Below are 13,855 nucleotides of genomic sequence, written 5' to 3' on the forward strand. Positions count from 1 at the left end.
CTTGCAATCATTAGTTTAGTTGAAATCAGGATGTAGATTAATAAAAATTGTCTGCGTTTGGGTAGGGCCATGATGTCTAGGTGTAGGAGTGCTGTACTCGGTTGTGTGGGGACTGGGAGATCTAGTTTAGAGCATAATTGCCGTGTTTTGTCCCAAAAAGGTAGCAGAAGTGGGCAGATCCACCAAATATTGTAGGGAAGTTCCTGGTTCCCTGCAGTGCCTCCAACAAAGTGGGGAGTGGGCTGGGTAGATTTTTTGCAGTTTGGTAGGGAGTCCAGATGCCATCTGGTTAACAATTTATAGTATAATTCATACATGGTTACGCAGTGTATAGCTGACTTGGTAGCAACTTTTGCCTGTGTCTACTGTTTGACGGTGAACTCCTGTCTCCATTCCGTCTCCCAGGAGGTAATGTGGTTAGTTTCTACAGAAAGTATCTGATCTCCCATGGGGTCAAACTTCGAGGTTGACCTTCCAGGAATCCCCAATCCTTCATAAGGGATCACTGTCTAAGTAAGTCAAATTGTAATTTATAGGTAATCTCAAGTAGGTTGGTCAGGTCTGTTTGGTTAAGAAGTCGTCCGTCCAAATAGAAGTCAGACAATTGGCTTAAGGAGGTTCTCCTCCAACTACCTAGGTGCATGTTTGGGAGGCTGTGTAATAGGCCGACTTTGGAGTGGATCGTCAAAGGATGAGGGGAGATTGATGGGCTATGTCTTAATTTGAGCCAGGTTTCTTGACATCCTTTAACAAGTAAATTTGAGATAACTGGTTTAGCTATACAGTGCAGGGGTATCCATAAGAGATCTTTCAGTTTAACATGGGATGGTAGTGAGGCCTGTTTGAGGTCTCACCACCTAGCTGGGGGAAGGTTGCTACCCCAGGCTGACACATGTGAGATCATGGCAGCTTCGTAATATATCCTAACGTTTGGTAGTCCTATACCTCCCCTGTCTAAAAGAGCTTGTAGAATGGGGGCTGCAACTCTAGTTTTAAACAATATGTATCATAAATATATATATCAGCTAGGACAAGTTCTGGAACATAATACACAGTCATAAAAAGGGAACATATGAGACAAAATGGTGAAAGAATACCAACAAATAAGTAAAAAAGTCTACCTCTGCTAAAGTAGTAAAAATGAACACTCTGCTTCATGGAGGCTACCCAAATCACAACTAAGTCCGTGGTCGAAAAGGCAGCACTAAGCCACCGGTAAATGTAGCTTGTTAGCCAACTCTAGACTTCAAAGGATTAATAGGGGGGACCATTGAAGCGAGTGCGTCGTTCCAGATCTTGTTAGTGATCACTGAAGCCTTCAACCTCACCCAGGTGCCATCTGAAGATACAAGGTTGATAAAGAGAGCTGTGATGTTCTGCGCTGGCTGCTCACTCAGACCCACCATGTCCTCTGTGACCGAAAACCTGTGTGTAATTGGCGATGCACTAATAGGTTGTAGAGGTAGCTGACCAGCTGGTCCGCATTCCTCTGATGTGAGCAAAGCAGGATAGTGATATGGGTTAGGGCCCTGCGAGGTTGTGGTATAGCTGAGTAAATCGGCTGAGACTCCTGTTGGTGTGTCGGTAGGTGCTTGAGAACAACAAACAGGAATAGCGCTCTGAGGATTCCCTCCTTCCTCATGCTCCCTTGCACTTGGCTGTGGTACTGCAGCCTCTGATCGTAGTATCTGACAGAGGTCATCTAGGCGTACACACATTTGCCGCTCTAGACCCTCCAGTAGGTCTTATATGGTTTTATAGAAGGTTATAGAAGGTTTTTTGGTCCAAAATGAGGCTTAAAGAGCAAACTGTGGCTGCAACCCTTGGTAGAAAATGTGTAATCACAAGGTAGTAGCAAAAGCATAAAGCAGAACTTCACGCGGCTTTTCAACCCGGCTGCCCGGGCGGGGGAAATATGTGAAAATCTGAGCCCTTAGGTTATGAGTCTCATAGAAAAAATAGTTGTAGCGACTGACCTGCCAAAAGGTGTCACGGTCTTAGAATGGTGACTCCTGCCATGTAAGGTTAGCTTTGTAGAGAAAATATTATATGCAGACTCTTAGTTTGTAAGGCCACTCGCCACATGGCTCCACTTAAAATCATAGGCTGGGATCCCAATCTCAATGAAGTCACTCCGTATCTGCCAAATATACAGTGCAATAAAGTACAACATACATATACAGTTCCACTTAAAACAAAAAGCTGTCGTAAGTATGGGATATACCCTTAGCAGTGTGTGGAAACAAAAACGCTATAAGTTAGGGTAGCATGGAAGGCAAATGACATTACAGGAACCTCCCATATTGAAATCACCTGAGCTCCTTACTTTTCCATTAAAACAAATGAACAGACAAAAAAAGAGAAACAAACAAACAAATAAAACAAGAACAGAGAAAGAGAAAAAAAAAAAGAAAATTACCAAACTTATGCTAAGACTAGATATGGATAGCTGCTCATGCTGGGGTAGATATTGTACTGTATTACATTGATGGATGAGAACCATGTTAAGGTAGTTAGAATCATAAGGACATTTGTGACAGATGTACCTCATTCAGCTTTTAGATATATTGAAGGGAAGGTCTGACATGGGACACTGTCACCACAATCTGTTCAATCAGAGATCCTCTTCACCTCTAAATACATAGATTTCCTATTAAAGGGATGGCAGTATCTATTGACTTATAATTTTAGAAGGGTAGAATCATCTATACTAAATGTGTAAGTCTCATTATGATATTAAGATAAGCAAGCAGTGTTAAATGGTTATATAAAGTTTCTATGATGCCCAAAATATAAGAGGGTATTTCAAGCTTTAATATACTTTTCCCAGAGTGGGAATGATGCCTCTTTTAAATCATGTAGCCATCCTATGATAATTCTATTGATTATAAAGGTTCTACCTGTAAGATTGTTTCAGGTGAAGTAATAGATATCTCCGCTGATATGTTTTAAATGAATTAGTGATGGGGAAAAAAAGAATATCTTGTCATACAATCCATGTCATTGTCAACATAAATAGCAAGCAGCGTAGCGTTAATCTTGTAGAACATTAAAGAAAATAAAACAGAAAAAAACAAAACAAAAAACCTGCAAACAGAATACACATACAATAGAGCTTACAATTTAATCAAGCATAAGGATGACACTATACAGAATATTATCATTGAGGTTTAAGCTCTAAAATCAAACATGGGCTTAATTACTCTATCTTCTTGTCCATATGTGCAGCATTATTATAGTAGTATGTAGCTAAATTACTAGCAGTAGGCACCAACTACAGAGTTAATATAGTGAAATAGTAGTATGACAAATGAGGTATTATAAGGTTTTTCCAATTAAAACAAGTGAGTTCCTCATGGAAATAGACTTAAACTATGGTCATAGAAACGAGAAGGGCAACTGAATGAATAAATAGTGCCAAAGAGTCAGCAGAGAAATAATTATACCCAGTCAGATAATATTGGATCAAACAAACTGCACTATGTCTATGGGGTCTAAGAGATTATACATTAAATGTCACTGGACAAGAGAGTATGTATACAGATATTATACCATTGATCTGGGAACCTTTTAATGCAATTTCCTTACTTATGCAAGTGAATATTACCAAGGCATTAGCAAAATGGCAGATTACTTGTCATAGGGTGGTTGAAGCGCACCATCCCTAAATGAGATGTGAAAAATAAACAAATTTTATATTTAAACAATAAAAGCCAACAGGGATAAAACTGATAATAAACAGACTCCAGTATAATTCTTTCCCAAATGAGCAGGAGGGAACTGCAAGGTATTCGTGAGAGCGGGAGCAAAAGTCACACACATTTTGTAGTACAAGTATAAGCAGGTCTGATCTCTAAATGAGAAGTTAACAAATGTTATGGTGTGCAAGCCATATTAACATATTAATACAAGGGGACTTGGTTTATTCAAACATAATAGTACTGATACACAAGCCAAAGTAGTTTGGGGTACTGTTTCTTATTTTTTCTAATGCAATACTGGCCGATGCTCGCCATTGTAATGCTATTATTACAGTACGATGTTGAGCATAGTTCCAGAGCAGTACCCCATCAGAGCGAAGTCTCAGAAATAAGGTCACCCAATACCGGTGAACAGACCCTTGACTGTCCCTTCCTGCAGTCCCTCAGGTATATAAGGAAACATAGAGAGTCTAGAGCTTCAGATGAGTAAGGCTGTGACGCAGTAGCTAATTGCACCTTTTCCTGCAGTTCCATCCATTCCATCAAGTGCCCACGGAGTATAAAGCTAGACACAGTCTTAATAGGGAGGGTTCGTGAACAGACCCTTGACTGTCCCTTCCTGCAGTCCCTCAGGTATATAAGGAAACATAGAGAGTCTAGAGCTTCAGATGAGTAAGGCTGTGACGCAGTAGCTAATTGCACCTTTTCCTGCAGTTCCATCCATTCCATCAAGTGCCCACGGAGTATAAAGCTAGACACAGTCTTAATAGGGAGGGTTCGTGAAATCACATTCCCTAGACATTCAATTTCGGTCTCAGATCCCTGGATGTAGAGACAGTTATTAACCCCATGCCCAGCAACTCCATTAATGCAGATTAGCGAGCTGTTAATGCATGCTGGGGAATAAGGAGTTTCCAGACTAGTTAGGGTATGCTGCGCTTTGTTCGTCACCTTAACCAGTGAGCAGTCGGGTGTTACCGGTGTTGTCGTTTTGAATGGTGGTGGCAGATCTTGACATGTGTCGGGTAGTATAGTGCCGATGTTCATAGCATCATGGATTGAGGCAATCTGATTAGAAACTACCATTGTTGTTGTGTCTCTCTTGTAAGTTGTCAGGCTATCATGAGCATTTCTGCTCATACACACCTCTTGCAGGAGTTGGCCCATTGATGCTGATAATGAGTCAAACAGAGGACTGAACATTTAAATCACGCCAGAGGTAATATGTTCCATTTTGACAAGTCACACATAGATATACGGAGCAGACTGAGCACACAGTTCGGTGGTAAAGCCCAATGGCGTTAATACTGACAAATGACTTCTCTGGAGCCAAGAGATGTCTAGCCTTGATCCTGGTAGATACCCGGGCACAATGCTTGCCAAGGGTGATATGGATGGCTAGAAGTGTGGCCACTAATTATTGATAATATCAATAGCTGATACAGAGCGGTATAAGTCCGTGGCCATCTTGGTACGCTGCCCACCGGAAGTTCCCCCTGCATATATATTTTTAGGTGATGAGGCAATATAATATTAAAAATGCATATTTAAAAAGTAGTTAACTTTTTCACAAACTTTGGGGTTTTCACTGAAATTATTAACATACCGCTTGTGCAGTCATAACACAAATGGTTGTAAAAGCTTTTCTGGGATCCCCTTTGTTCTTAAATAGCAGACATGCCATTGCTTTTTGATAATTAGTTGGCCGCTAATTGCAGCTGCGCACCACATTTTCCTGACAGTGAAGGGGTTAATTATTTAGCTTGTAAGGTTAATTTTAGCTGTAGTGTAGAGATTACCCTTCCAGCTGACACCTCTCACCCCCTGATCCCTCCCAAACATCTCACCCCCCTCTTGTCACCCCCATCTTAGGTACTGGCAGACAGTCTGTGAGTATACAGATTTCTGCAATTTTTAAAATATTTTTTTTATTGTAGGGATCCCTCCCACCTCCCTGATCCCTCTCAAGCAGCTCTCTAAACTTCCCCCCTCTAAATAGTATTTCCGCCAGTACCCAGTTTGCAGTATTTTTCTTATTTTTTTTACATTTTCTTTATTAATAATAAATCCCTCCCCCTCCATCACCAAACATTTTTTCTGAACCTCCCTTTCTCCCCTTTGGTGTAAGAACAACTTACAATTGTAACAGAGCGGTAAGAGCATGCATTGCACTATTTCTTGTTTGTTGCTTTACACATCTTATTAGTAGTGAGCTGAATAAAAATTGTACAAATCTATCCCTAGTGCTGTTGTCAGACGACTTGGACAAGGTGGAGGTGACCTTGAATTCACTAGTGGCTTTGATCTGGGCAAATCCTGTGGCTACCAAAGAGGTAAGTCAGAACATAACCCTGTTTGAAAAAAAATATGAAGTTTAATAAATAAGAACAAAAGAGAAAGAGACCAGTAACAAATAATATACAAACAACTATCATAAATAGCTTATCAAACTGACCTTCACATTAAAGTCTTTTGTCAACATGACTTTATGTAATCCCACTGACCAGTGATAAAGTTCTTTGTGTTGCAGACTTTTTGCTTGCTATCTGTTCCATTGGTGAATGCTCAATTAGCGCTGGAGGTTATTGTGTCTCTTAGGCTACAGCCTTAAAGGACAACTGAATACAGTAGAATTCCATAATTAACAAGTGCGTAATAAAAAGACAGTGCAATAACACTCTGAATTTCAACTAAGCAATAGATTTTTTTTCTGACACCCCCCCCCAGTTGCTGGTCCCTTGTATCATGTGATAGCCATCAGCCAATCACAGACTAGTATATCATGAACTTGTGCACAAGCTCAGTAGGAGCTGGTGCCTCAAAAAGTGTGTATATAAAAAAAATGTTCAAAATTTGATAATAGAATTAATTTGCATGCTCCATCTGAATCATTAAGGTTTAATTTTGACTTTAGTGTCCCTTTAATCTCCGTTTGTTATGAAATGATCATTGACCAGCATATGTAGAAATACATTAAAAAGAGATAAAGGGATAGAAAGAAGAAAGCAGAAAAGAAAAAGTAAAGTATCACTCCCACTTCCCATAAACCCCCAGTCATTCTTTGATGTTCAAAGATGGTGTCTGAAGATATTTAATCCTTTAATGGGTAGTTTGCCTGCAAGCAAGGATTGGGGGAATGCTGTGTCCATGTATTCCTCTTTAGTAAGAGTAATGGTTGCTTTTAGCTGTTGGGGGTTAGTGAGGTAGACCTTACTTTAACTCCAACAAATTATGCTAACCCCTATATGGAAAACCAGGGTTGGTTACACTGCTTTTCCTTTCTCTCCAGGTCCCTGTCGGAGGTCGTCTGAATCTGCCAGACCTGAAGCCCTGTGTCTGCCCTACATTTGAACCTGACAGAAGTGTGGATGAAGTCGGCAGACCTAGACCTGCTGTGTCTACTACACAGCAGAGGCCCTGGAGGGTGTCTTTTTCTATTATTTCCCCCTTAATGGGGGACACGTTAAGGGACTCAGTGACTGGTGACACAGGGGCGCCTGAATCCTTCCTAAGGGGGCTGGAAGAGAATATATATCCTGGGTTCAGGATATCTAATAGGCTAAAGCAGTGTTGAGTTCTTGCTTCGGGATCCTAGCGTGGAGTGCTGCTGTAATGGCGCGGTATGCTAGATCTCTGCTGCTATATATTGATTATCTTCAGAATAAAATAGAGGTGAGTTTCCCTTTTTGCTATATTGGATAGCTGTTATCAGTTGGTCTGATATTTATTTCTAGAGAATGTTCCGGTTCTGGGTTATATTCTTTATTGTGAACCGGATCAGAGGGTACTCCCATTTATCTAGTGGGTAGAGATGCAGGCCTTTTGTAGCGGCAGGGTTCAGGACGTGTCTCTCCATACACATATTTCTAAGGTCACGTATTATCTTTAATTTAGGGGTTAATCCCTTTATCGTGCCGCTGTTCACTCTGCCGCATTTTCCTAATTTCCCCCCTCAGTGAGGGGAGGCATGTATAACCCCTACATAAAGTTTATTTTATGTTCCTCCTTTTCAGCGGCTGAGGAGGTTTCCGCTGGCTGTGTATGTTGTGTGTTACTCTATAGCAGAGCTTTCCAAACATTTCATGTTGGTGACACACTTTTTAGACCTACATCATTTTGCAACACAGTAATTCAGTTGTACTAGCAAACAGGAGGTTAAACTAACTTGTTTTAAGAAATACGGACACATACATAAAATATATAATTACGAAATGTATTTACAAGTAACAGTATGTATGTGCAAGAATTAAAAAAAAGTTTAACACCAATAGCTTCTTACTATTTTAATGGGATGTATGAGGTTGATGGGATGAACACAGTTTCTGAATATTTGGTGGAATATTAGCTAAAGACACTCGCATTTCATCATCAAGCATTTTAAGCTTCAACTTCCTATCCATATATCAAGAGCAGGAGCAGCAATGCACTACTGGGGGAAAAAAAAAAACTGACTTCAGCTCAGCGTTTAAGCTGCTGCCCTCAGAGCTCTGCGAGTCCGACTGACTACTGCCCGCGCTGCAAACACACTGCTGTCCCACTCATTGACTACACGTGCAGTCACGAGCCGATTGAGGAGACTACACGTGCCAATGTGCTGCCAATGGGAACAGTTCCCGCTAAGCTGCGCCAATAGGTTAAGATGATCTGTGACCCACTAGGTATCAATCACATGTCAACTACGTGATATGTGTAGCAGGCAGGAGGAAAGTCGGAAACCAAACAAAAATTGAAAAATAATTTTAAATTAAAAAAAATTGTGCTGAAGCAGGGAGACACCTACACACTGCCACTGACACACTAATGTGTCACGACACACAGTTTGGAAAGCACTGCACTAGAGAATTTCTGTGGAGGGCTTTACAGGCTCATATGCCTCTCCGGGCAATAGTACCCTGGAACAGCATTCAGCTGTACATGCAATTATAGCTCCCGGCCTTTGTTACTGTGTATTTGGCTCCTGCCTTTGGCGTTTTTTGGTTGCGCAAAAACATAAGGAACGTCTGTTCGCGCTCTTTCTATATTTGGTGAAAGTATGATTGAGGCTGTTTCACTGTGGCCGGCCTTTATCTATGGAGCCTGTTTTTTTGCTATGCGGTATGCGATCCTGAGCGGTGGGGGTTAATTTTTCCGCCGCTGGATGTGCAGGCCGACGGCTCCATTCTGGGCGTCATCGCATGGACCTCCCTTTTTGCGCTTTGCCATCAGGGCACCTAATAGAGTCCCTAGCTTTATTTATTTTGAAAGGTGAGTCGCTGTGGTAGATCAGATGACGTTGGGGTTGCTTTCCCGCCGCAGGTTTTTGGCGAAATCTCGCTTTATTCTGATCAATGGCGAGTCTGGGGCCTCAAGTATAATGGGTCCTTTATAGTTCAACCTGCTTTTTCGCACCGCATAATGTGTTCAGTTTAAAATGGATCCTTGTGGGCTATATGGGTATTGCTAAGCTGGTTCAGGGTATCATAGGGGATATATTTGTTTGTCTTTCTTTTATATATACTTAATTTGTATCTTTTTTGGTTGCTTAAAGGGGTATGAAACCCAAAATTTTTTTCATGATTCAGATAGAACATACAATTTTAAACAAATTTCTAATTTACTTCTATGATCTAATTTGTTTAATTCTCTTGGTATCATTTGTTGAAAGAGCAGCAATGCAGCTCTACTGGTTTATAACTGAACACATGGATGAGCCAATGACAATCGTTATATATCTGCAGCCATATATCTGCAGCCACCAATCAGCAGCTAGAACCTAGTTGTTGTTTTTTTTGCTACTCCTGAACTTGCCTAGATAAACTTTTCAGCAAAGGATAACAAGAGAAGGAAGCAAATTAAATAATAGAAGTAAATTGAAAAGTGTATTAAAATTGTATGCTCTGTCTAAATCATGAATTAAACATCTTGGGTTTCATGTCATCTAGTGGCAGTTTTATGTATTTTTCATCTAAGATAATGAAATATTGTATATTTTCCTTCTTTGAGTTATGGTTGATGTCTCTGAAGGTTATCATTATGTTGTTCATACTTCTATTAATGGATATTGTTTTCCTTCCATAAGATTTTCAATTTGTATTTCCTTTGACGGATATAATTTATCGGTCAACATGGGAGATCAGGGTTCAAGACCACATGGGGGATTGACATCTCCTCCACTGTCTCTCTCTGTTCTCTTTTTAGTTAGATTTATTGAATGTTTTAATTATGTCCCCCATGTAGAAAACCAGGGTTGGTTACTCTGTATTTCATTTTTCTCCAGGTCCCTGTCAGAAGTCCTCTGGATCTGTCGGACCTAGGATGTTGTGCTTGCTCCACAGCTAAAGTTCCAAGAGTAGTGCTTCTTTCCTTCTAGGTAGAAGGCTCAGGCATATCAGAGGTTAACTCACCTTTTTTCTGTTTAGGTTAATGGAGCCTGGGGTTCTTTAAATAATCTCCTAATTTTTGGGATTTCATGGGAGTGTTATCTTGAGGACTCTGATGTGTAACAAACATTTATTTACAACCTCTATCCAATTGGTAGCCCTGTCTTCGGCCTAGCCTCAACTCCACGAATCTCTACAAAGGTTCTAGAGAATATTTTGGCAGTAGCCAGATATCAAGGAATTGCGGTGGCATCCTTACTCGGTTCCATCTGCGACCTCTAGAGTTATACATGCTCAGACATCGGAACAGGGACCACTCAGACCTTTCTCAGAAGATAGTCTTGGACATCCAGATGAGGGAATTGTTGTCCTGGTGGCTCTCTCAGGACCATCTGTCCCAGGACACATGCTCCCTGAGACCATCTTTCTGGCTGGGGTGCAGTTTTGGGTCCCTCTATAGCTCAGGGAATTTGGACTCAGGAGGAGTTTGCCCTTCCTATAAATATCCTAGAGTTGAGAGCAATCTTCAATGCACTGATAGCTTGGCCTCAACTGAGTTTGGTCCGGTTCATCAAATTTCAATTGGACAACATCTCTTCGGTGGCGTGTATCAACCACCAGTGAGGAACAAGAAGCTCCTTAGCCATGAAGGAGGTGACTCGCGTTTTTCAGTGGGCAGAGTCTCTCAATGGTCACATTTCTGCCATCCACATCCCAGGGGTGGTCAACTGGGCATCAGATTTTCTGATTAGGCAGACTTTCCCTCCAGGGAGAATGGGCCCTTCATCCGGAGGTATTCTCAATGATAACCCTCAGGTGGGGAGTTCCGGAGTTGTAGAATGGGCCCCTTATCCGGAGGTATTCTCAATGATAACCCTCAGGTGGGGAGTTCCGGAGTTGGATCTGATGGCGTCTCGTCTAAACACCAAACTTCCAAAGTACGGATCTAGGTCAAGGCAAGCAGCTCTGGCGGTTTCATGGGTCTAATTTACCTGTTTCCTCTCTTTGCCCTCCTTCCTCGGGTGATAGCTTGCATCAAACAGGAGTAGGATTCGGTGAGCCTATTTGCTCCAGCTTGGCCTCGCAGATTTTGGTTTGCGGATCTGGTGAAGATGTCGTCCTTTCCCCAATGGAAATTACTTCTGAGGAAGGACCTTCTACTTCAGTGTCCTTTTCTACATCCAAACCTAGATCTCTGAAGCTGACTACTTGGAGATTGAACGTCTAGTCTTGTCTAGACGAGTTTTTTTCCGATAAGGTTTTTGATACCATAAATCAGGCTCGGGAGCCATCCCTCGCAAGATTTACCATAAGTGTGGCATACCTACCTTTACTGGTTTGATTCTAGGGGCTTCCCTTGGAGTCAGGTGAGGGTTTCGCGCATTTTGTCCTTTCTTCAGGAGGGCCTGGAGAAGGGCTTGCCAGTCAGTCCTCTAAAGGGTATGATCTGCCCTTTCGATTTTTTTACATAAACGTCTGGCAGACATACCAGATGATCAATCCTTTGTTCAGGCCTTGGTCAGAATCAGGCCTGTGTTTAATCCTGTTTCTCCTCCTTGGAACCTTAATCTTGTTCTTAGGGTTTTGCAGCAGGCTCTGTTTAAACCTATGCACTCTGTTGATATTAAGTTATTGTCTTCTGCTCGTAGAGTCTCAGAGTTTTCGGCTCTGCAGTGTGATCCGCCTTACTTTATTCTTCATGTGGATAAGACGGTCCTTCATACCGTGTTGCGATTTCTTCCTAAGGTGGTGTCAGAACATAATATCAATCAGGAAATTGTCGGTCCTTCATTTTGTCCTAATCCTTCTTCTCAGAAGGAACTCTTGTTGCATAACCTGGATGTTGTGCGTGCTCTGAGGTTCTAGCTGCAGGCAACTAGAGATTTTCGACAATCTACTGCCCTTTTTGTTATGTTCTCTGGTAAACGTAAGGGCCAGAAGACCACTTCTACTACTTTCTTTTTGGTTGAGAAGTGTTTTTCGGTTAGCTTATGAGACAGCTGGACAACAGCTTCCTGAGACAATTACGGCTCATTCCACTAGGACTGTATTTTCTTCCTGGACCTTTAAAAATGAGGCTTCTGTGGATCAAATCTGCAAGGCGGCCACTTGGTCCGCGTTGCATACTTTTTCCAAATTTTCCAAATCAGTGTTTTTGCCTAAGCTGAGGCGTCTTTTGGTAGGAAAGTTCTTCAAGCAGTGGTGCCTTCTGTTTAGGTCCGTCTGTCTTGTTCTCCCTCTCTTCCATTCTGTGTCCTCTAACTTGGGTATTGGTTCCCACTAGTAATGAATGGATTTCTGGACTCTCCATGCCATTGGAAAGAAAACAAAATTTATGCTTACCTGATAAATAATTTTCTTTCCTAGCATGGAGAGTCTACGACCTGCCCTTAATTAAATTTTAAGACAGCTTTTGTCATTTTTTTAAACCTCGGGCACCTATATAACCTTTGTGTCCTCTTCTCTTTCCATATTCCTTCTATTGATGAATAATTCTAGTGGTTAAACCAGAAGCACTTTCTAATCAATGGACTCATCATTACCTCGGTTTTGGATGTGATCTGGTCTTAAATGTCATATGAAAGTTATACTATAGTAGAAATCTAGATTATCTGAAATAAGTTAATGATATATATCCAGAGACAGATTGTGTTGGAATTGTGCTTTCTGCATGTGGGAAGGTAGAGAGAGTGTCCTTTACCTATAGCCTGGGTATGAGGCATTGGCCTGTTTTAAACCCATCAATGTAATATAGACCCTTTACTAACCTTATACATAAATATAGAGTCCTACCACAATTAGCGCAATAATTATATTATTTTGTTACAGGTGTGAGCTGCCATATTGTATCCATTGTATTCAATGTTTTTTGTTGTTGTTTTGTATATCATAACCATAATATATTAATAACACAACCTCTTGCAGGTCAGCGTGGAGCTCACAAAGATTCTCCTGCACTTGGATGACAAACCTGGTGTGGAGCGTTTTGCTGAGCTGCGGTACAGCTCTCTGGTGGCCCTTACCGTTCTAGATCCTGTGCCGGTAATTCCACATCTCACATAGCAAGATTGGGGGGGGGGGTTATTTTATTTTGTGTACATAGACATTAATCTTAAAAATATTCTATATTCGTTCATAAAGGTTAATTTGACTTTGAAAGAGGAGATGCATGTTTGTGCACAGGTACAGCTCCTACAGCCATTTCTTTCCAATGGCATGGAGAGTACACAAATCCATTCAATTACTAGTGGGAATTTATCTCCTGGCCACCAGGTGGAGATAAAGAACACCCCAGCAAAGCTTCAAGTATCCTCTCATTACCCACAATCCCCAGTCATTCTTTGCCTGTGTAACATTGTAGGTAATGTGCATAGACCACTTGGTCATCATTGCATACTTTTTACAAATGTTCCAAATTTGATGTTTTTGCCTCAGCTGGGGCTTCTTTTGAGAGGAAAGTACTTCAAGCGGTGGTGCATTCTGTTTAGGTTCGCCTGTCTTGTGTATCCCTCCCTTCCATTCTGTGTCCTCTAGCTTTGGTATTGGTTCCCACTAGTAATTAAATGGATTTGTGGACTCTCCATGCCATTGGAAAGAAAACATAATTTATACTTACCTGATAAATTCTTTTCTTTTCTGGCATGGAGAGTCAACTACCCGCCCTTATTTTTAAGATGACTTTTTGTCAGCAGGGGGTGTCAATCAACCCGATCGTACTCGATCGGGTTGAATTCCGGCGATTCCTATCCGCCTGCTCAGAGCAGGCGGACAGGGTTATGGAGTAGCGGTCTTTGT

General features: G+C 41.4%; 1 protein-coding gene across 1 annotated transcript in view; it reads left to right on the top strand.

Moving 5' to 3' along the window:
* Positions 1-13,855, top strand: part of TELO2 (telomere maintenance 2) — a 172,000-nt gene that overhangs the window by 84,592 nt on the left and 73,553 nt on the right. Inside the window, exons 12-13 of the mRNA XM_053694239.1 lie at positions 5,946-6,034; positions 12,986-13,102. Coding sequence (XP_053550214.1) covers positions 5,946-6,034; positions 12,986-13,102 — 206 coding nt within the window. The remainder of the gene's footprint in view (positions 1-5,945; positions 6,035-12,985; positions 13,103-13,855) is intronic.

Source organism: Bombina bombina, chromosome 11, assembly GCF_027579735.1.
Source record: "Bombina bombina isolate aBomBom1 chromosome 11, aBomBom1.pri, whole genome shotgun sequence".
Taxonomy (NCBI): domain Eukaryota; kingdom Metazoa; phylum Chordata; class Amphibia; order Anura; family Bombinatoridae; genus Bombina; species Bombina bombina.